This window comes from Sphaeramia orbicularis, chromosome 10, assembly GCF_902148855.1.
Source record: "Sphaeramia orbicularis chromosome 10, fSphaOr1.1, whole genome shotgun sequence".
Taxonomy (NCBI): Eukaryota; Metazoa; Chordata; class Actinopteri; order Kurtiformes; family Apogonidae; genus Sphaeramia; species Sphaeramia orbicularis.
Genome location: NC_043966.1, coordinates 18,159,193 through 18,186,370, shown reverse-complemented (window position 1 = coordinate 18,186,370; position 27,178 = coordinate 18,159,193). Strand labels below are relative to the sequence as shown.

The following is a 27,178-nucleotide window of genomic DNA, read 5'->3' as shown; positions in this document are numbered from 1 at the left end:
GATGTCAGTATATCAATTGCCTCTATATGTGTGCCACGTTTGAAGTAAATTGAAACAAAATTAATGTTTTAATACACATGTGAAATCTCGCCCATTATAAGTAAATAGGAGAAGAAAAAGATGTAAAAAATGTATACAAAATTTTAACTTTGACCTACTTTACCTAAAATGTAATCTAATCTATTCTGGGTCACTGGCAATTTATAATCCCAATTTGGTATGAATTCAACCAATAGTTTTGCTGCTACAGATATTTGAAATTTTGCACATTATAAGTAAATAGGGAGGAAAAAAAATTGAAAAACTAATGAAAATGTCAGCTTTGACCATCTGTTCCCAAAATGTAATCAGATCTGTTCTGGGTCACTGGCAATATATAAACCAAATTTGGTATGAATTCAACCAATAGTTTTGCTGCTGGAGTGTTAAACAAACAAACAAACAAACCAAACCAAAAACAATACCCCTCGCCCCCCCTTCTGTGGGGTAATTAGTTGCTTATACGGCAACTGCAGGAAACGTGCATAAAGGAAAAGCTTGCACTATAGCAGACTGTAAAAATACCTTCCAGCTGCACATCCTTTTACATTTGTGCATTAGTCTGTTCTCCCACTTAGAGCCATATATAACACTGTTGCAAAACATGAAAAAGCCGGAAGTGAAAACTGATCACCACCTAAGCTTCAAGGAGGGCAGGGCATGAGTTAAATTAATGAACGCCCCTTTCTGTCTGCCCTGCTCACTCACACGCTGTACCACTATAATAATAGCATAGATACATAATCTAAGTGTGTCGTCACTTATGTATGACGTTATTCCCTGTGACGTAAGTGCATGCTGGGAGCTCAAAGGATTGCCGTATACGGTTGTAGTGATCAGTGGAGCTTGTAAAGCTGAGCTCTGACGCAGAGACAACCCGTGACTGCAGAGAGAAGGAGAAAGAGAGGGAGAGGGAGAGCAGCAGCTGCAGTACACCCAGTGAGCCTACAGGAAGGGAGCTTTAGCCTCATTCTAGCAGCGATCGGGGGCAGTCGTGACTGCGGAGCTGCCAGCCTGCAAGCCACAGTGGAGAGAGTGATGCAGGACTATTAATAGGACAACCGTGCATGGTTCAGCTGCAGTTTCTAAGCAGAGCCAGTCACTTGACTAGCTCAGTCAGGCTTCCTTGCCACAGGAATGCGTTTTCATTAGGGTTTGATGATGCATACTTAGATTTGCTGCAGTGAGCCTAGGATGATGCTCTGTTCAGTGATGCAGTGAACATTTAGGTGATGCTTTGTTGACAACACAGTAACCTTATATTCTTCATAGTAATCACTGTCAGTGTTACAGGTAGTATCTGAGCTGAGGCTTCAGATTATACTAACACCGCCATGGGTGCTATGTCATCCCTCCTGTCTGTTTCTCTCTTGGAGCAGATTGACGTAAAACTATTTATTTATTTATGTATTTTAGAATGGTGTCAATACTTAAAAAAAGGTCAAATCATCCACCATATTGGAGTAGTCAAAACTGTCAATGCACTGTTTACATTTGTCAGACAATACTAATGCCTTCACCTATAGGTAACCCCACCCCCGACTCTCACAAGGACTAAGTAGTTCAGAGGATGGATGGATAGATTGGTTGGTTGGTCGGTTGGTTTTAAACAGTCATATACTCTAATTGTGGCCAAACTTTTTTTAACCACACATATAGAGGCCGAGCACCTGTAGCTAGTAGATGACGCTTTATTGACAACACGTTAACCTTAAATTCTTCATAGTAATCGCTGTCAGTGTTACAGGTAGTGTCTGACCTGAGACATCCTATTATACTAACACTGCCATGGATGCTATGTCATCACTCCTGTCTGTTTCTCTCCGTACAAAAAATAAATACTGCACTGATTTCCATAAACATGGTTGAAGAGTAGAGTATAGGGCAAGAATGAACCCCTAATTTTTGGAGCAATTTATTTATTTATTTTAGAATGGTGTCAATACTTAAAAAAAGGTCAAAGTGTCCGCCATATAGACCATTTCGGAGTCAGCGTCACGGTCTACGTCACCGCAGTTGCACACGCAGTTTGATGGCAGAAAAACACTGTATATCATTGGGGGTAAATGGAGAGATTGTAGAGAATAGAGGGAAAAGAGGAGGAAAAATGTCTTGCTGTGCTGTAGGTTGTCAGAATCGAAATGCTAAAAAAAGCAACCTTCACTTTTACTGAATACCGTCGGAAATTTGCCATTGACATAAAATGCTGCTGGATATTCATACTTATACAGACTAACGCCCCCCATTTCGGTTTCAACGCCCCCCTCTCAGCTTTCTCATTTCAAACACCTCCTGACAGTGTCCCAGTGACCCCTGGGGGGTCGGTACTGCCCCCCTTGAGAAACACTGACCTATAGGTAACCCCCCACCCCCACCACCAACTTGCACAAGGACTAAGCGGTTCAGAGGGCGGACGGATGGACAGATGGACAGATGGATGGATGGACGGACCGCAGTGGGTTGTTTTTATACTGAGTCATACTCTATTTGAGGCTAAACTTTTTTTAACCACACATTGGTTGTGGAGCTAATAGCTCATTACAGAGAGGGCGAACACCTGTAGCGGGTCACACAGCTCAGGGGGAAACGTACAGATATGAGCGGTGTTGTATTAGCCCCACGGACAATGCCAGCAGTTTATCATTAAACTGTGACCTGCTGATATAAAGCATGTATTTCAGAATCACAGCATGCTCCATGGATTTTACTTATACTTTATTCAACCTCATTTAGATCAAGGATAAAAAAGTGAGGCTGACTAACAGGCAAATGAATATGCAGTTTGATATTCAGTGATGTTAAATGTCCATAGAAATTCAGCCATACAGCTGCACAACCATGCCATTCTGATCTCACATGGCAAAAAACTAACCAAGTAACAACAACCAGCACAAAAAGCATGCCCACTATTAATCCAAATCAGACTCCAAAATAAACTTCACATAAGTGCTAAAGCAATCTTACATACTGAACCTTTAACACTTTCAGTGCCATGGGCCGATTAAATCGGCTTTACGAAAACAACCTGTAAAGTGCCATGGGCCGATCAGATCGGCTTTGGAGAACACGCCACATTTGTGTACAAACAAACCATCCACCCCCATTTCTTTCTCACATTTCGATGACGTTCTTTCTGTGTCCCCCTTTTGAGACCAAGCAGACGGGAATTTGAGGTCACACGACCGAATAATATTTTTATATCTTTTTAATGTTTCTTATTCTCCGGTGTTTCATCAGAGGGAGCCCTCCATGCCGGGGGGCGGCTGTGGACTCCGGGGGCTGTGGCGGCGCCTTCTCTCACTGGGGTCTGCTCCTTTCTGGTGGGTGGGGGTCCCAGTTGGCCCTCTCCCACTACTTGGGATGCGGGGCTGTGTTGCTGGTGCCTGGTCGCCGGGGTCGGCGGCTGCATCCTGGTGGCTCCCTGAGACAGCGCCTCCTAAATTGATGTTTTACTTTTACTTGTACATTTTTGTTCTGGTCTACCCGTGCTCAGTCAGTCTTCTTAAGTATGTGTGAGCTTGTGGGTTTGCATGTATATGTGGGTTTGCATGTATATGTGTGTGTGTGCGGGTGAGTGGGTGGGTGTGGGTGGGGGGGCGGTACTGATTTTTAAACTGATATGTAAAGCACTTTGTGCTACAGTTTTTAATGTATGAAAAGTGCTATATAAATAAAGATTATTATTATTATTATTATTATTATTATTATTATAAATTATGCAAATTACGATCAATAATGAATCGGCTGCGTCCGGTGCGTTTTGGATCTAATCGGCAATCGGTGGGATGTTACCGAGCGGTTTCCTGCAGGATTCTTCAAATATTATAAAAACGACGCGAAATACTGAAAAACGGCCAAATTCTGTGGCACTTTTAAGGCTTATTAGCCCCTTAACTGTCTGGCACTTAAAGAGTTAACCTTCAAAAACCTAAACCAAAAACATTTACTGATGTAAAATGTTTTATAACTTTTGACCCACTAATCCTATCAATACAGTTAAGGAATTCAGGTAAAATGCAGTTTCTCAGTGGTATCAGATATGAGTCATTTGTACATTCAAAGGCTCTGTATTGAATGTGGAAATACCATCATCTTTTACAGAATTGATTAACCCATAAGGACCCAGTGTTACTTTTGTGTCAGTTTTCAAATTCTCTATTGAATCTCCCTTAAGTGATTTATCACCATTTATTGTAATATTATCTTCTGTATTTTGTGTGTTTTCAGTGAAAATAAATAATTTTCCTACATTTAATTTACTGATCATTTAGATGTTCATAAAAGCTCAAAGTAAAGTTGATGGTTATTATATCAAAAACAGAAAAAAATGAAGAAAAAGTGACTTTTTCAGTCAAATCTATCATTAACTGAACATAAACCAAATGTCTCCATCCACTGTCACTGATCCAACTCCACTGGTTTTACTGGTGAATCAATGTTGTAGAAGATGACGACGTTTTCACATTCACTACGGAGCATCTGAATGTCCAAATGGGTCATATCTGATGACCATGAAAAGATGACAAACTGTATTTTACACCAATAATTTACAGGGATTGATAGGATTAGTGGATCAACAGGCATTAAACAGTTTAGATCAGTGGATGGTTTTGGTTGATGGTGGATGTTTGGGTCTTCATGGGTTAAATAAAACCCATGTAGTTTGACAAATGGCAAAGGTTGTATATGCTTGTTTTTCTGTTCATTTCATTGTATGTTTTGCTGGAAAAGTCAATTTATATTGATATAATAACCTTTGAGCTTTTATGAACATCTACATGATCAGTACATAAATCTAGGAAAATGCCTGATTTTTACTGAAAAACACTGCAAAATGGAGAGGATAATATTCTAATGAAGGATGAAAAATCATTTAAGAAATGTTAAATGTAGAGAAAAATTCATTTGGATGTCATAAAAAAACAGTTCTAGGTCTATAAGAGTTACATAAAACACATGTAGTGTGGACGGTTGTTTTTACATTCAGTTAATGATATACTTTGTTTAAATAGTCACTTTTGTGTCAGTTTTCTCTGGTCTGATGTAATAACCCTCAAATTTAAATTGAGCTTTTATGAACATCAATATGATTAATAAAATAAGTATAGGGACATACCTGATTTTTACTGAAAAATTCTAATAATAAAGGAATAAACTGTGATTAATCTGTTGTTAGATGTAGAGAAAAATTCATTTGGAAGTCACCATAATAGTTCTAGGTCTTTCAAGGTTAATAATAGTAGCAAACAAAGAACAGCACAGTGTGCATTTTGGAAACTCGATCTCACAAATGGTTTACTTTAATGCCAGGTTTTGTTCAAAGTCAAACAGATAAAATTAACATTGGGAAAAATGGACTGATGACATGAGCAGCAGACACAAGCTTTGTACCACATCTTATGACTCTTAAATTTAAGAGAGAACAGAAGCATGAAGAAAGGTGTGAAATAGCTGCTGAAATAACTGCTAAAAGACTTGAATGTTGCCCTTAACAATAAGATATTGAAGTAACACAAAAATTGGAGAGAGGAAATGTGATCTCAGGAGGGTACAATGAGGTGACCTTTTTCATCACGTTTCTTCTCACCTTTCTTTAATACATGCAGAAAACCAAGCCAAATCATTTCAGTCACAGCAGGTGGAGTGTATGTGTCTGCCTGAATCAACCGGTCCCATGAGGACAGTTAAGGAGCTTATCCAGAAACTCAGAAACCGGCCGTATCATACACTGCACCACCATGAATTAGACTGCATCTGCTAGGTGATATAACACCAACCGCTGCTCTTCTCTGGAACAGTTGTTCTTCATTGGGTTCCTTTTCCCTTTGGTGTAGAAAAGAAATACTCTGGGAATTCTAACAAAGCACAATTCTAAATTACAAAAATATTAAAACTTTAAACCAAATATTGCAGCAAAAAAATTGGGGCACTGTGTTGAATGTAAATAAAACACAAGTCTAATAATTTGCAGATCTCATTAATCCATATCCTGTCTTCTATAGATAATAGAAAAGATTAGAAAATGTATCAAATGTTTGAGGTAAGATAAGAAAAAATTTTATTGATCCCCAGTTGGGGAAATTTAGTTTGGTACAGCTGGAGATGCAGAGGGTAGCATAGAAACAGGATAAACACAGCAAAGGGCAAAAAAAAAAAAAATCCAATTTACCATTTTACAACAAAAAAAGGTAATTGTGAATCTCCAGAAAGTTGGGACAAGGTCATAGTTTTCACTGTGTATCATCCCCTCATCTTTTAACAGTAGCCCATAAAGAGACCAGACAGAGGTTTTGTTAAAGGAATATTCTTGTCTGATGTAGGATTCTACGGCTCCACAGTCCTGGTTCTTTGTTCTATTTTTTATTCCATGATGCACCAAATGTTTTCATTTGGTGAAAGGTCTGGACCATTGGCAGGACAGTTCAGCACCTGGACTGTTCTACTACAAAGCCATGCTGTTGTAATAGATGCAGTGTGGGGTTTAGCATTGTCCCGCTAAAATATGCAAGGGCCAGCCTGAAAAAGACATCATCTGGATGGGAGCATATGTTTACTCTAAATCCTGTATGTACAGTCAGGTCCTAGTGTTTGGACAGTGACATGAATTGTCTAATTACCTCCGCCAAGGAGGTTATGTTTTTGCCAGGGTTTGTTTGTTTGTTTGTTTGTTTGTCTGTCTGTTTGTTTGTCTGTCCATTAGTGTGCAACATAACTCAAAAAGTTATGGACAGATTTGGATGAAATTTTCAGGGTTTGTTGGAAATGGGATGAGGAAGAAATGATAAAATTTTGGTGGTGATCGGGGGTGGGGGGGCCCACGGGGGGGGTGGGGGTCGGGGGGGGCACTGATCGTTAGTGTGCAACATAACTCAAAAAGTTATGGACAGATTTGGATGAAATTTTCAGGGTTTGTTGGAAATGGGATAAGGAAGAAATGATTATATTTTGGTGGTGATCGGGGGTGGGGGGGCCCACGGGGGGAGCCACTGATCAGCCTTGGCGGAGGTCTGCGCTCTCCGAGTGCTTCTAGTTTTGCTTCTGTGCACCACCACAGTGAATGTGAAATGAAGCAATCAAGATGTGATCCAGTTACTAAAGCAGTGGTTTCCAACCTTTTTTGTCTCATGACATCATTTTAACATGACAAATTTCTTGTGACCCCAGACATTCAAAACTGAGACATTGTTTTTGCTAAAATTAATTTGTTTTTGATCATGCAATAGTTTGCTATACTATGTTGTAAACAAACATTAATTTTAGGGGACATTTAGTCTATATAATGTATATTATTATGAGCGGAGGCACAAAAGCCAGGTGTAGATTACTGCACAAAGTGAGAATTTTTTCCTTGGTCAGGATATGTACAGTCAGTCCAGCTTGGATTTACAAGGCTGACAATTAATACTGAACAAACAATAACTCAAACTATGAATTATGAAAGAGCTGCAGCATCTGAAACTGACCACAATGAACATTTGACAGATAAACAGAACCACAGTGCTTCAGTTTCAGCTTCACAGTTTGTCATGTCTTTTATGGACTGGGATTGTCTCTCTCAACTCATCATGTATTTTTTATTAGTAAGTTGTTTTTTTTAATTTTTAAAATTTTTTTTATCAATACTAGAAATTCCAGGCGACCCCACTTGGGGTCCCGACCCCAAGGTTGAAAAACACTGTACTAAAGGCTCAGGGTGGAAAGACCCAAAAACAGCTGCAACTGAAGGCAGCTATAGTGCAGACCTGGTAAGACATCTCCAGTGTTTGGGGACGTCCACGGGTTCCAGACTTCAGATAGTCACTAGTCGCTTTTCCATTGGACATCTGCGCAAAACTTTACCGATATTGACTAAATGTAAAAAAAACAGAGGTACGTAACGTCGGTTTTTCCATTAAATCACAAATGCAATGATTTCTTTATTTATTATCGCGAGATGACATGAGAAGTCATTCCATAAACATGGCGACAAATGTAAATATGGTGTTGATTTACAGATATATTCATTATTATTATATATTACCCCTCTATCTTGTACTAAATTAAAAAATGAATCGGTTTCCTGCTGTGTCCACACATACCGCGACATGTTTCTTCTTCTTCGCTTGTTGTAACATACGTCAACATCCAGGTTTTTAATGCACCTGACTCTAGTTGTGAAAAAAGGTCTTTCCATTGCAGTTTTGCATGATATACCATTTGCGCTATGCCCAAAAAACCACCTCTTGTCAGCGCAAAAACTTTTAATCGAAAAATGAAACTTTTGGCGAAATTGTCACTTTTCCTTTAGGTACATTTTTAGTTATATTTGCGGAATTTGAGGGTCAATGGAAAAGCGACTACTGACTGAAAAGGATTTTCATCCAAGTCTTAAAGCAATCCTCATATTTATAAAAATCTTAGTTTGCCTAATTCATTTTGAGCCTCTGAAAATGCATGGTCTATGTTTAAAATAGCTGTAATTCCTAAACAGTTAATACCATGTTTTTATTTTAAACTTTTTGAATTAAATCTCCACACTTCAATCACATCTTGATTGTTTAGCTTCACATCCACTGTGATGGTGTACAGAGGCAAAATTGCAAAATTGTGTTGTTGTCCTAATACTTGTGAACCTGACTATGCTAGAACTGTTTCAGCAGTGATGGTGTTTTTCCATATGTGCTAGCAGTAATGCACCCCCATACCATCAGAAATGCAGTTCTCTTCTCTCTTCTGATCCCACATCTATGTAATCTATCACAGAACCATGTCTGGTTCCTGTAAATCACTAATATTGATTTTCAGCCTCATTCCTTGTTTTCTCCAGACTGTCAGAATGTTTTGATAATATTACGTACTGTAGATAATGACATATAATGACATAATAATGACATATGTGGGACATTCTTCTGAAATTGCTCCAGAATTTGCAACACATTTAAGAAAAAGTTAGACCAGGGGAAATTTAATGCAAAGAATGACATTTGAAACAGATGATGGTTGTAATGTAGGCCCTGGTACTTTAGGACCAAAGATGAGCCACTGATTATTAGTGAGAGAAAATGACTGAAATGTTAAAAGGCGATGTTCAGTTCAATTTTATTTTATTTATAGAGCCTAATATCACAACAAAGTCACCTCACAGGGCTATACAGAAATTGTTGATTTGCTAAAAAAAAAATACACTGTGAAAATTAAAAAAAAAAAAAAAAAAAAAAAAAAAAAGAACAGTCAAGTAATCAGTTAGTAAACAGTCGGTGAAACAAATGAATTAATGGATTTCATAAAAGAAAGATAGGGACAAATTTATATATTTCTGTAATGATCCTGAAGCTGACGAGACAAATCATGAAATATGGCGTTCATACTGGGGAATACGTCTAGGTAGATTTTAATAATTAATTTTTTTTTTTTTTTTTTTTTCATTTGCATTTTCAGTACTGTTCTGACTATTTCTTATCAGTGGCTGAAGTTAATTTAATTTAAAACTTTCCCATTCTGCTTCTGTTGGAAGTGTACTGCTGCCAGGTCAGAAAAAAGAGGAAAAAAAAAAAGTAACAGAAAAAAACAGCTCAGTATCATGAAAAGGTCGTTATTATAAGGAAAGGTCTTTCATTGTATAACAAAATTATTTTTATGTTATAATAATTATATTTTATGTTACCCTAACATACAAGTTGCGCAACAAAAAACATATTTTCTATAACATAAATTTTAAAACGAACTTTATGTTGTAACAAATTGTCACACATAAAATTAAATGCGGAACAATAAATAATATTTTATGTTGTCATAATGTGGATATCTTGTTGTAGCATTAAAATATCTTGTTATAACATGAAAAAAAAATCTTTTTAGAATAGAAAATGTGAAGGACATGAAACTAATCTGTTTTTTTTATGATAACTTGCTCTATATAGTCTGCATAAAATATACAAAGCATTTTTCCATTACATTATATGTTGTATAAAACAGTAAAAAAATAAATAAATGAATAAAGAGAAAAGGACAACGGCAAAGGCAAAGGTGACTATTCATGTTGACGTTTTAAAGCAATCACTTGATAAAACACAATCTCAAGCTTTCACAGTTTATCTCAACATGCAGGGCCATGGTAGAACAGGAACATAATGGCGTAGGTTAATGTATGACGTTGGTGTCTCTGTCAGAGTTGAGCTGACATTGTGTCTAATAATCCGCCGCTGCACTGCAGAATAGCTCTGTTTGCTGCAGTCACGACTGCCCCTCAGAAACAACCAAACAGAGGACAGCAGGACGCGAAAAGGCTGACGGGATGATTTCTAATTGTCGGTATCTCCTCTGGCTTGGGGCCGTGCTGTTAATCACCAGATTGAAGAGTTGTTTCTACATGAGTAAAAGTTGTTTTAATTATATTTTAATAAATTTAAACGTGCCTTAAATCTTAAGCTACCATTAGATTTTATATATTAATTTCACTAATTTTGGCATTTGGCATTTTTATTTTCTACCGATACTAATCTTGTCTAATATTTAATGTCCGATTATAATTGAGTTGTATTATATGTTGTCTGATTATGTATAGGTGTTATAAAGTGTCCACTAAGCCGAAGCCCACTCTGGGTCACTACAGAGGATGAGACGTATGCTTTGGCCTCCAACATGCCTGATGACAGAGCACGCTGGCGCCTTAAGTCTACCCTCATAATCTGGAAATTTGTCCCGAGGGGTGTCTTGTGTCGTGTGGATGCTTGGGGAGTATTAGGGGATGGAGCGGATGCTACCATCCGTTCACTTGTTTTATAACTGCGGTGAGAGTTGAGCTGTGGAGTGAGTCAGGCATGTTTTCAGAGCCTCCCAAAGCAGTCCCTTGATAATATTGGACAGAACCTCATTACTTCTGTGCCCTGTAGTGACTTTTTACAAAATAATGCTAGCTTTATCAACCTGAAACACCTAGGGGAACACTTAATAATGCCTTGAAAATGATCTCAAATGTTTACAGTTTGGTGTTTATTCAGTTGCATTTGACTGTTTTTGGTGCAGTGCAGTCTTCCTAATCCAGAGGTGTCAAACATACGGCCCGAGGACCAAAACCGGCCCACCAAAGGATCCAATCTGACCCATGGGATGAATGTGTTAAATGCAAACATTACACTGAAGATCTTAACAATCAAGTCGAAGTTTATTTCAGGGGCCACTACACACCAATTCTATCTCAAGTGGGTCAGACCAGTAAAACACAAAAATATAAACGCCCCAGGTGACTATTTAAATTTTTACACAATATATTAAATCAGTCAAAGTTTACTGTGCTGATCAGTGTGGTACAGATTACTATTGATTTGAACATGATAGTGGCGTGTGGCATTCAGGGACATTCATTTGGACACGGTGGGGGCTGAAAGAAATCTCCACTCAGTATCGTTATTTGTCCACCATTGGCTTCCTGTAGTGACACATCGTCTTCTCACCGAGTTGACAAGGTTATCAATTGTGGCCTGTGGAATGTTGTTCCACTCCTCTTCGAGGGCTACATGGAGCTGTGGGATATTATACAGTACCGGAACACGATCACGGACACGTCGATCAAGAACATCCCATAGGTGCTCTATGGGCGACATGTCTGGAGAATCTGCAGGCCGGTCAAGGACAGGAGTCTGTTGTGCTTCCAGGAGTTACATAGTGAACATTCAGCTGTGGTGGACATCCCTGTATTAAAGCATGCCAATGGCACACCACCGCATGATTTACGACATCAGCGGCATGGTGACATCTGATGAAATTTGACATTTTGAGGTGGCCTTTTATTGTCCCCAGTATAAGGAGTGTCTGAGTACTGTTAACACTGTTTAAGCAGCGTCGACATACCACACCTGTGATGTGAGTGGAACCACTGGATCACTGAGCTAGTGCTCAGTCGCAGACATGGACAAAAATCAAGAGAATCAACCATGTTTTACAATAATAAGACATCATGAACTCATTTTGGGCAACACCTCTCATGTTACACAAATAATTTACATGATGTGTTTATATTTTTGCTCTGTGTAATATCAAAATAATGTATAAATAATTGAAATTTTCTGTGTTTTAGTGTAAAAAAAGTAAAATTACATAAAAACGTCTACATTTACAAACTATGCTTTTAAAAAAAAACATGAATAATCTCAACAAATATGAACAATCTGAAATGTCTTAAGAGAAATAAGTGCAACTTTAACATGCCTGTTACTAAGTGTTTTGTATATTTGTAGATCCACTGTGATCTGTAAGTTATAATGTACATGTGTAAATAATTCAGAAAACTTTATTTATCCCATACGGACAATTCATTTGCAGCTTACCACAGACATCAGCTCAACCATCAGCCCACATCCAAAGTGCAATGTGACAAACATAAATAAATCAATGCACAAATACAGGACTATTGAAAGCAACTACGAATAAATGCATTTAAATAATCAACAATAAATAATCAATAAATACCAATGCAGACTAAAAGACCCTATTGGTTCTGCTAATATTTAAAAAAAACAAAACAAAAAAAGACAAAAAACAACTACAACAACAAAAATCATTTAAAATGACTAAAATGGCTTCTGTCAGAGTTTAAAAGTGTGATAGCTGATAAGCTGAGGCATATTATTGTTAAAATTGTACTTATTTTTAAGAAGGGTTGTTCATGTTATTCACATTTTTTAAAGGATAGTTTGTAGATGCAAACATTTTACTTCATGTAATTTTACATTTTTCACTCTAAATCATAGAGAAAAGTTTGGAGTTAACATTATTTATAGGTTGTTGTGTTATTATTTTACTGGTCCAACCCACTTGGGATCATACTGGGCTGTATGTTGCTAACTAAAACTGAAATGAGTTTGACACCCCTGTCCTAATCCACCACTGGAGGCTGTTTGTGATTACTTAAAAAAGTAAGAAAAATATGAAACACCAGAGGGATTATTGATTAAATACACCTAAGAGATGTACAAAAACCTGTACAAAATTATCTTTTTCAACAAACGTAGTCTAGTCTTACTGAAGAAACTTAGGGATTATGTGAAGCAAGTCATGAAACACTAGATGCCTTAAAAACTACATATTTTAGAATCATATATTACAATTTGACCACATGAAAAAGCCTTATAAAAAACCCCTGAAACATATGCAAAACTAAATGACAATTGTCAGAGCACATATTACAGCTGAACAGTTAGAGGCCGATACCATTTGAAACAGCTTTAAAAACTTAAGGGAGTATTTATTCATTATAAATGATCTAAAACACTTGAAAATGGATAGAAAAGTCAATCCAAACTGACAGTTTTTTTGGTATGAATAGTAGATGCCATTGGAGACCACATGAAAAAAGTTTAGAAACAATCTGATATAACTAATTTACAAAGTTTTCATTAATGTAGTACCAATTATCTAGAACACTGACAACAAACTATAGGCTTAATATTACACCGTAAGAAGTCACAGGCGACCATTTGAAAAAGTCTTACAAATTCAATTCAAAAAACTTTTTGTCCCCAGGGGTTATTTATAAGTATGAGCAGAATGGTTACAGACTTTTATACAACCCATGGAATCTACGAAAATAAAGTAAAAAGAAAATATTATGTAATAAATATGAGGATGAACAACCATGTACAATAAATAACAAAGCTGTGCCATAAATATTTAAAGATTGAACTGTCCATAGAGGATGTAAACATGAAATTGCCTAAAACTCCTCTGGTGGTACATATTACTATTTAAACAAGTATCAAAAAAACATTAGAACCATATACGGTTGCTGGGAAAATTATTAGACCACCCCTTGTTTTCTTCAGTTTCTTTATCATTTAATGCCTGGTACAACTGAAGGTACATTTGTTTGGACGAATATAATGATAACAACAAAAATAGCTCGTAAGAGTTTAATTCCAGAGCTGATATCTAACCATTTTCTCTGTTTTCTTGATAATAATCAAAATCACTTCAGTTCTTACATCAATATCTATGGCATTGTACTGACAAAAACAGTGCTTTTAGGCATTCCATGTTTTCTTTTCTGTCTGTTCTAGTCACATGATGCACACAGGAGTTAGTACTGGATTGCATAACCATTGTTTTTGATGACTTTTGATGATCTAAGAATTTTTTCCACGATGATAGATAGATAGATAGATAGATAGATAGATAGATAGATAGATAGATAGATAGATAGATAGATAGATAGATAGATAGATAGATAGATAGATAGATAGATAGATAGATAGATAGATAGATAGTCATGTACAATGTTAATTTCAGGGAACATACAAATGAGTTGTTTATTAATCAGGATTGCTTTAGTTTAAAGAGTTGCCTTAATTAAGGACATTGCTGATTGTGTTTAGAGCGAGAAACAGACTTTTGCAAATTTGCAGAGATGATTTGTTTTAGTATCACAGGATGAAGAACATAGAAGGAGGTTTCATTTTAAACAGCGAAGGGCTCAGAGTAATGTAAAGCAAATGTGTATTTCAGTTGTGGGTGTCAGAATGTGGAATTCTTTGGCAATAGAAGAGAAGAGCTGTACAAATATTATTCAGTTTAAGAAGTTGTATAAGGAAAGAATAGAGAAGCTTTATAAAAGTATGTAATGAAGTAATTTAACCTATGGATGTTGGATTTGTTTTATTTGTATTGACTATCATATAAACTGTTTACTGTAATAGCTGTAATGACAACTTATCTGATGTAAGCAGATGTTTCAAGAAAGGGGCAGGTATTATAAGTTTTCTTCATCCTGCTCCTTTCCAGTCATTTAGATTGGATTGAATGAATAAAAAAAAGAAAAAAAAATCAATACAATTATGATTTAAATTAAATGTCAATACTATCAAGTTGGTTGAATAAAAATCAATCAGCCTTTTGTATTGAATCTTCTACAAATGCAGGAATTAGGAGCAAATATTAGAACACAACAGATATGAAAACGACCCAGACATATTCTAATATTTTAGTCAGAGAACTCACTTTATTGCAGCAGAATCCATTTAGGGTTTGGCGTCTGGGCTCCAGGACCATCATTATTTGCAGATTTTTTTACATTTAGCTTTTGGGGAGTGCTGAATATAAATATTACCCTACAGGTTGACTCCCAAATGTCCAAAATGACCATATTTAGACTCCATATTACACCTTTTCTACTTCAGCGTATTTACTTATGATTACTTCACCGTGTGTGTGTTTGTTTTCATATGCGTGGTATTGCTTTAATACCTTAATGTCAAACACTTTTATTTCCAATCTTTCACCTTCACTCTCTGAGGGTTTTCACTCCTCTCTGTGTCGAATCGTTGATAGGTGGTGTCGTACATTTGGATGTTCCCTCTCCCCTGTTCCTTCTGCATTTATGAAACAAATGTACCTGTGTGATTTCGCTGGTGTGAGACTGACAGGAGCCCAGAGACCATGGGTAAAGCGTTGCTGCTACAGTGATGCCCCATGAACAGACATCAGTGCAGTCAGTGACATGTGAATCACAGTGAAGCCAGGCGGAAAATTGCCAGCGGCCTGTTAATAGGACGCTGTTTAACCAGGGGAAGACTGGAAAGAGGGAGTTTTCATTAGTGTGTGTGAGTGAGACACACAGAGCACAGGCAGCAGAGCATATTGCTTTGTGAAGCTTATCTTCTCCACAGCAAAGGAACACCAATTATAGTAGTCAGGAAACACATGCAGTCTTATGTAAGCATGTTGAAAGCCAGTTGTATTCACACACACCAAATCAAAACATATATGTAGTTTACTGCATATCTGTTGGTTCGAGTCAAGTACCTTACATGCTGATGTTTGGCTTCGTTTGTTCCAGGTGTAATTGATGCACTCATTTAGATTTTTAGCTCACCAGCTTCTCTGATGAAACTACTGGTCGGATTAATTTCAAATTGTAGATGTAGCTTCCTTGGGACAATGTCTTCAAAGTTTGTTCATAATCTGCAGAAATTTAGATTTTAGAATTTTCAACAAATTTTTTTAGACATTAAAAATTTGTCTTTGCTTATAATGGTCCATATTTTGATGGGTTTTAACATGGAAATGGTTAGACATTAATATACAGGGTGGGGAAGCAAAATTTACAATGAACATTTAGTTGTTTTTTCTCAGCAGGCACTATGTCAGTTGTTTTGAAACCAAACATATATTGATGTCATAATCATACCTAACACTATTATCCATACCTTTTCAGAAACTTTTGCCCATATGAGTAATCAGGAAAGCAAACGTCAGAGTGTGTGATTTGCTGAATGCACTCGTCACACCAAAGGAGATTTCAAAAATAGTTGGAGTGTCCATAAAGACTGTTTATAATGGAAAGAAGAGAATGACTATGAGCAAAACTATTATGAGAAAGTCTGGAAGATACTATTAAAGAAGAATGGGAGAAGTTGTCACCTGAATATTTGAGGAACACTTGCGCAAGTTTCAGGAAGCGTGTGAAGGCAGTTATTGAGAAAGAAGGAGGACACATAGAATAAAAACATTTTCTATTATGTCAATTTTCTTGTGGCAAATAAATTCTCATGACTTTCAATAAACTAATTGGTCATACACTGTCTTTCAATCCCTGCCTCAAAATATTGTAAATTTTGCTTTCCCACCCTGTAGTTACTATTGAGCGCTGATAGGAAGTCATATATGGACTTTCATTTGGGCCCATCACCTTCGACCTTGAGTCACCTTCAATGGTCAAACTCAAGGTCACCAATGTCTAGATTTCAACAATCCGAAACTATTGGTCCAATTAATTTCAAATTTTGCTCATTACTTCCTTGGAACAATGTCTTCAAAGTTTGTTCACAGTCTGGAGAAATTTAGATTGTAGAATTTTTGACAAATTTTTTCAATATTAAAAATTTGTCTTTGCTTATAATGGTCCATATTTTGATGGGTTTTAACATGGAAATGGTTAGACATATCAGTATAGTTACTATAGAGCACTGATAGGAAGTCATATATAGACTTTCATTTGGGTCCAGCACCTTTGACCTTGAGTCACCTTTAATGGTCAAACTCAAGGTCACCAATGTCTAGATTTCAACAATCTTATTCTCCAAAAATGCTGGTCCGATTAATTTCAAATTTTACTTGTTACTTCCTTGGGGCAAAGTCTTCCAAGTTTGTTCACAGTATAGAGAAATTTAGATTTTAGAATTTTTGACAATTTTTTTTAAGTATTAAAAATTTGTCTTTGCTTATATTGGTCCATATTTTGATGGGTTTTAACATGGAAATGGTTAGAGATAATAATATAGTTACTATTGAGCACTGATAGGAAGTCATATACGGACTTTCATTTGGGTCCATCACCTATAAACCGCTACTTTTTCCACACACTGTGAACCCGCAGCTCTAAAATGATGTGGCTAATTTATGTTTTCTGGGCTAACGATCGATCCGGCTGACAAAGAAGGAAATAGAGTAGCTGCAAAAGCTTGGTATCAATGAAGCGATGGTGAGACGTTGGAGATGGGGTGAGTGCGGCTTATAGTCAGGTGCGGTTTACAGTCTGGAAAGTACGGTAATTTGTTAAGTTGTTGAGATTGATCTCCTGCATCAAGACCAGAGGACTCTAACAACAGCGGCAGAACCTGACAACCTCACAAATACAACTTGTTATTGATGCTTGATAGAACACACCGGTGAGATACAGGGACATTAGTCCTATTTTTGTACTGAACATCAGATCTATTGATAAATCAGTAAATTAAATACTTCTGTCTGTTCTAAGTGAAACCTTGTCTTCAACATTTTATGTTTTTTCTCCAACGCTTGAGGTTTGTGACATTCGCAAACAATGATTAAAGCTTGCACAAGTCACCCTCCTTAAGAATTTCAGCACAGATTTAAGACTGAAGTATACACGAAGAAATGTCAGCAGGTTTGTTAGTTCTAGTGAAGAAAATCCTTGAGATTTTACAAACTAAAACCAAGGTCCAAGTCTTTGCTAATGCATTGAATAAAAAAAAAAAGAAAAAAAAAAAAGAAAAAGTTTCGTGAAATGCACTTGGGCTGATGATGGCTACAATCTTTTGTGCCAAAAGCAAGGCTTTCAGCTCCATGTATTTTCATTCTGTTGCTGTGACGTGTGAACACTTTGGCCTGGCAGATATGGTCAAAACATGCGTGAAAACATAGAAGTAATAATGTACCAACACACTTGTCATGTTTTTAGTAGTGGTTGAAATAGGTCTGAACTAGAACTGCAAATACTTCAAACTGTAAATATACACACCACTTCTAATTGGCGTGTTATCTGTACACATTATAAGCTTTTTTATTGTATGTTCACGCCACGTCAAATGCCACGCGATTAGCAATAAGGGTTTAGTTTAAGGTTAGGTTGAGGGTTAGGGGTTAGACTTAGAGTTAAGGTTTGGTTTAGGCCTAACCCTAACCCACAGCAACAGTCACCAGAAGCTCCTCAAACCTAAATTACAAAATCCCCTGTTGCAGGACAACTTTTGGACAGTCATCCTTCTCCTGTAAGAGTACTAAACTCTGGAACTCACTGCCATCAGACATAAAATCCATCTTAGAGTTTAAGATGTTCACCACCAGAGCCAAAACCTGGTTAAAGACAAAACACAACTGTTGTCATCTGTAAATATTGTGTATATTGTGTGGGAGAGTGAGTGAGTGAATGAATGCCTCGTAAATGCAACACTGGATTATCGAATTATCGTTTGACCGTTTTAAATGCTGTGTTTTTTATACTTGTACTGTAATGTTGTGGAAGAGCCCAAACTGGGGACTGGAGTTGAGAATTAGCACTGGCTATAAACTCTATATGCATCACATCAGCTGCAAACTTGTAACTGTTTGACTGCATTATCCCTGTCAAATTAAATAAATCGTAGATTGTAGTTCAACACCTTTGATTGTTAATATCTTCAGTGTAATTTTTGCACTTCATAAAGTCATTTCATGGGCCAGATTGGACCTTTTGGCGGGCCAGTTTTGGCCCCCGGGCTGCATGTTTGAGACCCATGTTATAGAATCCATCCTCTTTAAAGCTTCAACTTTCACCAATTTTTGCAACAGGATCATTTACTTTTGTTTCTTATATTAAGTCCATTCATGCAGACACATAATGATTCAGTTAATTTGTTTCTATTGCATTTACCTTTCATTAAAACACCAGCTTTTCCACCACCATGAAGTGAAATATAAAGTGTCTGAGTCCTTTAGAAAGAAACCCACATGTACACAGGAGAATTCTGTTCATTAGGATTTTATTTTTTGGAGGCAAATCAATGAATATATGTACTTTTATACAGTATATGAGGAGCACATCTCTACAGTTTCATAATGTAAACAATCTCTGAAGAGAAATGTATTCAGTTTAAAAGGAAGCCATAGTCTTCTGTTTTAAACTATTTACATGAATTAAAATATAATTTATAACATCAGATACTTCCGCTTCTATGAAACTAGATTTTAACAATTCAAAAATACTGAAATGCCTTTGTCTCCACATTCTCAAGACATATGAAATCACACAAAACGGAAAAAAAAAACACCATTTAAAGACATCCAAACTAAGTGGCGTATAAATAAAAAAAGGAGAAACGCAAATAAAACCAACATATGTAAAAATATAAAATCTCACTAGTAGTATTTACCTTTTTGTTTTACCAAAAACTAAGTTAAAAAAGAAAAAAAAATTATTTATGTGAAATTTGATAGTCATTAGTTGTAAATAGACAACGAAATCAATAGTAATGAAAAACAACAAAAACAATGTATGCCCTTATGTCAAAATATTTTCTCCCACCAAAAAACACCGACTCACATTTAGCAGATTTTGATAGTTTGCAGTTCCTACTAAGTGCCTATTTGACATCACTGTTACCATCAAGTTCGACAGATTACCCATTGGGTTTTTGTGTATTGTACAACTGTTGATGTTGAAATGTGACACAGACAGTTCAGTTGTTTACTGTGGACAAACCATTGACAGACCAAACACAGCAGTGAAATCTGGGGCCACGACCGACCCCTGGTGCCAGTACTCCTGTCCTGTAGGGGCTATGGTATTGGATGGCATAGCATGCTGACAGATACATTGTTTTCTGAACTAAAAAAACAAAAACAAAAAAAACAGAATAGTATGTGACATAAAAGCAAATAAAAATGTGTTTTAGTGGGCCATGGCATTGGAAACATGACATCGATAAAACTGAATCTGTCGCGGCTGTCAAAAACATCACATTTTTCACAAGCCGTCACAAGCCACGCATTTTATTGTTGAAAGTTTTAGATTTTTTTTTTTTTAACTTTTTTTTTTTTTTTTTAACTTTTTTTTTTTTTTTTTTGGTCAACTTGCCTCTTAAGTTTAATGGTTTTCTTGCCATTTTTCATTTTTCTGAAATGAAGAGTGGAAAGAATAGTATTGCATTCTGACGAGGGTAATTCCCTTTGGAAGGATTTTTTTGTGTTTTTTTATTTTTTTATTATTATTACATTTTTTGGATTTGGATTCATTGTCCATTGACCTAGGACCTAGACCAAGTAGACAGCGGTATTATCATGTTGAAATGTGTCAACGTGTTCTCAAACACTGAGGAGAATGGTCAACATCAACGTTTTCTATAAGAAAGTATATAATCATCTAGATATCTACACAAACACACAAATATATATTCATATATATGTATATAGCTTTTATAATATGGCTATTGAAAAAAGTTATAATTACGTCAGTAATTATTTAATAATAAACCACATTGGATTGGAAAGGAGTTGAGACAGTAATAGTAAAAGCTAGTGGTAGCTTCGGTGTCCCCCAGTTAAGTTTTAAGGCTTGCCATGATGTCGTTCACCTCCACAACAACGGAGGCCCCTTCAGGCACAGCAGCAGGCGCCGCAAAAACCCCAACAAATGCTGCACAGCGTTTCCTCAAATCCATCTGAATTTGGAATAACAAGCAGTTCTTTTCTCCACTGCAAAAATGCCAACAGACAAGTGAGTTATTGAAGGCAGCTTTGTCTGTTACGTTCACCTTTCCATTTATTTCAGTAAATAAGATAAAATCTCCAACTGTGGAGAACTGGATACAGATGCACTGAGAGTGAAATCCTTGGCCGATGCCAACAAATGACTTTCCATAAATGTATTTAAGGTACAATTTCACTTTTTTATGGATATAGACGAAAAAAAAAATCCTGAATTTTGCTAATGCATTTTTTCCACCGCTTGTGATTTTTTTTTGTTTGTTGCACTTAGGAACATGTTTCTGACTCATGACTAACCAGAATGTAATTTAACTTGATTTTGTGCCTTCAGACACAGCTATTTTATTGTAAGTTCATTTTCTTTTACTTATTTCCCAATTTATGTCAGGGAAACAAAATAATCTTAATTTTACAAATGTCTTTCAGCCCTTCATCATATTGTTTTAAAAAAACACAATTGAATAATGCTAATTTTTAATTTTAATAAAACAAGCAATCAAAATTTTCCAGTCACTCGATGCCAATATTCGCATACTGGTGTACCTGCAATTAGTGGGGTTTTAGGGCAACATACTCATTTTGCAAATCAAATGGTACATAAACTTTCCATTGCCTTGACAAACTCTACCCTCTGTATGAATGTGTAATTTTTAGATGAAATACAAGCAAGAACCAGTTTCATCTGAAGTGCAGCATTAAAAAGTGGGATTTCTGCAGCATCTACAGTGTCTCTGAAAACATTTAACGGGGTCAAATCTGCAACAACTTTATCTCTTTTCTTCTTTTTCTCCTTCCTACTTTCCATTGCCAGAGTCATACGCATAGTTATTTGCCGTTACTGTAATGCGTGTCCCATGTAAGTCAGATTTTAAACAAACCTGTGCACCATCAAAATGTGGTAATAACATAGTTACAACAGCTTCCTTTCCTTTAGAGAGGAGTCACTGTGAAGGTATTTCACTACTTGGGATGTTAATTGTGCAAGAGTATACTAGTATAATTTATTTTTATATGTGTTATGTGTTTACAACTGACCACATTCTTTCTGTAATTTTTTCGTTTTTTGTGTTTAACAGCAGTTCTACATACAGTACAGTCGCCTATTGAGTCTCCCCGTGTTGTAGTTCAACAACCAACCACACACTGTACATTATTACCTTTGTTTAAGGAAAAAAGGCTGTCTTAAAGATAAGATTATTATGTATTGCATCTCAAATTGCTTTTTAAAAACAGAAAAAAAAAAATATCAAAAAATATTTTGTCATTTCATAAACAGCAAAGAAATATAACTTTTCTAATGTGATAGTCTAAAGGGATCTCTTATATATATATATATATATATATTTATATTTTTTGTCTTTCTCATACAACAGTGTTGGACTTTGAGTGAAGTTGTCATTGTCATTTTTCCCTTCGTTTCCTCCCTGTACTGAACATATATTTACTCATTGGAAAACAAAACCGACTTGACCGTGTCCTGTCTGATTAGCAATCAACTGTGACCCGCCACCTTAAAAACAAAAAAAAAAAAGAAAAAAAACAAAACAAAACAAAACACACAATACATTTTATGTTTACAACGAGGCATAGTGCTATATACACATTATATATTCATATATTATAATATATTTTCTTTTTTTAATATGTAAACCAGCACATTCTCTCACTTTTTAGTAGTATACATACTAAGCACAAATACTCATTCAGTTGTTTGCGATTAGTCTGTTACACTTTTTGTTCCTTTCTTTTTTTTAGAGGATGACTTATTGTTTCAATCAGTATGTATAGCACTAAATTGTTAGTTTTGGACATCAGTGAACCTGGAGAAGTTGCATTCCTCGAGGCCACTCAACTTGCTGTTATTTCTTTAAACACTGAATAAGGCGCCTTTGTACTTAGTGTGCGTTCCTAATAAAGTCAAAGGAGAATCGAGTGATGTAAACATTCAATTTTTTGTGTGTGTTACCAAGGAGTTGATTAGATAGAGAAAGGAAGAGGATGTGGAAAAGGGTAGAGTATACCAAGGGGCTGAGGGAAAGCCCAGCAACCAGGCCTGAACCCACAGAGAGAGAGAGAGAGAGTTACAGACAGAAAGAGTTGGGCGGTTTCAGTGAAATTCCAGGGTTAAGGAGAGGAGGAACTGGGGAAATTGGGAGGAATGGTGTCCCTGAAGAAAGCAAGAAAAGGAGGGTGGGTGGAGGGGGGGAGAAGAGTGGGAAATCTTTGCCTCCCGTTGCGCTCAAGGACTAACCAACCACCAAACCAAACGTTCAGCCTCTCCCCACCCGTTTTCACCGTAGCCCGCAAGCGTCAGTAGTGTCCGACTCAAACACGAGACAAAGACAAAACACTGTTACACAAACACATGGTCGAGACTCCATAAAACGATCACACTAAAAACCGCAATGAGGCAAGCCAAGGAAAGAGTTCGAGAGTTTTCCCCGCATAAGGGGAGGGGGAGAGGGGGGGGCTTAGTGATAGGAGTCATAGTATAAAATAAAAAAAAAACCAAACCCCCGAACTACACATAACCGGCTGTCAGTTGGGAAAAACCCTCACACGGAGAAGGTTTTCGACACAAACAAAAACATACAAAAGAGGATGGGGAGAGCATCTAAGAAATAAAGTGACAGGGGGAGCAGGGATGGATGTGAGGTAGAGATGCTCAGCTGATACAGTACCTCCCGGACAAGAAGCCTTGACCGATTGCTCTTTTTTGTTACTTTCAAGCCCATCCCTTGCTCGTTCCCTGGCTGTGTTATAGTAGGTATACGGCGGCTGTTTTGGCGCCACCTGATTGGCAGGCTTGAAAGCTCTCTCTGTCTTCACGGCAGGTGCTACTGGCTGCATGAGAAATGTAAATTAGGCGTCATTCAGGCTATATTTGAAGCTCGGTTAAATGTAATCAACCGCGTGACAAGTCTACCATTTTAAGCACCAAAAAGCTCCACAATCTTTGGGCAAGCAGAAATGGGGAAAGCATGATAATTACATTCAGATTCTTGTATACATTCCATTTCAACGAACCAATTAGTCGACTGTATTTATGGCGATGTCTGAAATAGGAAAAAAGTCACATTTCTTCGGATCTGTTAACAGTTTTTGCACTGTAGCGAATAATTAATGTTATGTGAAAGAACATGTCTGGATAAAGCAGATGTCATACTGAGTGACTAAAAAAAAAAATGATGTAAAGGTGCCAATGGCCACCAACTTGTTTTTCCCCATTTTTGTCCTGCTTGCTGCAGTCCGTATGTAAACAGTAACTGTTGCATTGGCTGTGGCATTCAGGGGGTGTCTTTAGGCTGCAGCCTGTATTGGACACATGTTCAGTGGGACCACGTCAAAACACACATGAAAACCCCTTTGGATTTGGAAAAAGATAAGTGGAATCAACTTACGTTATTATTTTTTTTTATTTGCAATTTTAGATATAGCCATATATTTCTTTATATATTTTCGTTATCAAATTACGTTGACAGTGCTACTGATAAAAACATGCTTAAATGTGCTTAATTTTACAGTTAAATGTTGTTCACCGATCTCTACAATCTATACAATCCCAACACTAAACCCATCCCTTCAGTTTGTTTTAACAAAGGCAGTGACAATTACTCATATTCAGACATTTTTTTAACACTATTTTCGTTGCCAGTTCAATTCACCACATCAACAATAAACTATACAAAAGCTCAAGTGGAATTTGGCCGATATCCTATTTCGAAGCCAGTTAAAATATATTCACATTATAAAATGACAAATGGCCTTAAATGGAGTTGATTTTATTTCCAAATCCAAGTTGGGGTTTTAACGTACACCTACCGCCTACCAAACTGAGCCTGCAGCAGCCAGTAGCAGAAGCCCAAATAGTCAGCATGGCAGATTTTGAGATTAGAGTCAAAGGGGGGAAAGTGGAGGACAGCGGAGACATTTAACCTCCTTACAGTGCATAGATCAAATTAAGGAAGCACTACAATTACAAAAAAGAAAAAAAAAACATGATTTTTTTCCATCTTCATTTTAAATTTGTAAACTTTTATCAGTCATCAAATGATTACGTTAAATGTTATTTTGTTATATTCTTTGTCCATAACACACGCACGATAGATTTTCAAATTTATAACATCCACAATTTTTTGCTAAAACAAAGCAGGGTTTTTTTTTTTTTTCTTCTGGTTACACAATCGCACAACTTCATGGTGAACACAGCTTGCAGGTCCACCACCTCTGACCAGAAAGAGAGAGTTTTGTTTCCTTTTTTTTTTTTTTACAAAACAAACAGAACAAAGAACACGCACACGCAGAAACACACACCACGACGACCAACGCAACGCAGGGATAGCAAGGATTTGCTACGGAGGTCTTTCACGCCCGCTCTTCCAAGGCAGGGCAAAGATTTCACCAACACAGACAGGAAGCAGCTTTGTTGTCATTGTTGTTCAGCAGAGAACGCTATCATTATCGTTTGTAGCTGTTGTACCATTGCTGTAATTTTTGAAGTCATTTTTCCTCCACTGTCTCTCAACTCCTCTGGACTCCCAGTGGCTTCCTCATTTATAAGCAGTATCCTCCGGTGAAAGAAACTTAAAAAAACAACGTCTGTACTGTTACTTTATTCCAATGGTAAAAATGTAAACATTTTGCGAGGTTGCCTTGCGTGGAGGTACTGAGAGGCCTGTCTGAGAGCAGACATGGTGTCAGAGGAGGGTTGCTGTAGTTTTACTAAGGCTGGCCAGTCAGGACCTGCACTGTCAGCGGTGAAGGGACTTCTGGGCTTCCTTCAGAAGAGTGTCGAAGTCCAGTGCGTCGTACTTGCTCTTGACTGGGCCTGGACCTGCCTCATCTGAAAGACAAAAACAAACTGGGCGTCAGGTTCAAACACTCAGATTGCATTGTGTTTTTTTTCTTTTACTTTTTATATTAGGGTTTTTCAATTGCAAGTACATTTCAAACATGGTACAATGAGATGCATATGTATGGACTATAAGTTCCTAAAAGGGGAAATGGAAGATCAGTGACTAAATAAATACAAATGTAACATATGCACCAAACCAAACAAGACAAAACAAAGTAACAGGAGAGAAAAAAACAACACACAGAGGATGTCACATGCTCTTTGTTTTTTTTTGGGTTTTTTTACCTATTTATGATGGGTTGTTTTTAATGTAATAGTCAATGAATGCTTCCCGTGTTGAATAAAATATGCCTACTTTGTCCTTTAGGGAGTATCGTATTTTAGATTGCATTGTGTTTTCAACATAACCTTTGACTGATATATTGATGTTAACCCAGAAAGACCCAAACGTCCACCGGTGACCAAAAGTATCTACTGATCTAAACTGTTTAATACCTGTTGATCCACTAATCCTATCAATACATGTAAATAATTGGTGTTAAATGCAGTTTGTCATCTTTTCATGGTCATCAGATATGACCCATTTGGACGTTCAGAGACTCTGTAGTGAACGTGGAAACACTGTCATCTTCTACAGCATTGATTCACCAAAAAAACCAGTGGAGTTGGATCAATGACAGTGGGTGGAAACACTTTATTTATGTTGAGTTAATTATAAATTTTGCTGAAAATGTCACTTTTCCTTCAGTTTTCTCTGTTTTGATATAATAACCTTTGAATTTACTTTGAGTTTTTGTGAACAGCTAAATTAAATGTATGAAAATACATGATTTACAGTGAAACAGGCAAAATACAGAGGATAATGTTATAATAAATGGTGATATATTATTTAACTATGGTTAAATAATGAGAAAAATTAATTTGTGAACTGACACTACATGGGTTAAACTAGGATGAACCCCAACTACCCAAAATTTGTCAGTTAAATCATCAAGGTGCTCAAGATTAGACTGTTTTTGACTTGTCTGAGTAAAAAGAGTCGGTCTGCTTGTGTTTGAATGACGACTGATGATCCATCCGTTTATTTTCTGAATCAATTATTCCTTGTGAAGGTCGTGGGGATGTTAGACTGTAGTCGGCATTGGAATCATCAAATAACAGAATAATGATTCTGCTTATTGGTTTTGTTTTGTCTGGCAATGCAATTTGTAAACTGCTGTTTTATAGGTGATACATAAATTATTACTGCTATTATTATTATGACTCACTTATCAATAATTAACAATTAACTTAATGAAGATATATGGAGCTTCATTATCATTAAGTGTT

General features: G+C 36.7%; 1 protein-coding gene across 2 annotated transcripts in view; it reads right to left on the bottom strand.

Moving 5' to 3' along the window:
- Positions 1-19,254: 19,254 nt before the first annotated feature.
- The window catches only part of ppargc1b (peroxisome proliferator-activated receptor gamma, coactivator 1 beta), a 142,420-nt gene continuing 134,496 nt past the window's right edge, over positions 19,255-27,178 (bottom strand). For both annotated transcript variants that reach the window (XM_030144876.1, XM_030144877.1), the window contains exon 12: positions 19,255-25,837. In XM_030144876.1, the coding sequence (XP_030000736.1) occupies positions 25,746-25,837 (92 nt within the window). In that variant the 3' untranslated portion in view covers positions 19,255-25,745. The remainder of the gene's footprint in view (positions 25,838-27,178) is intronic.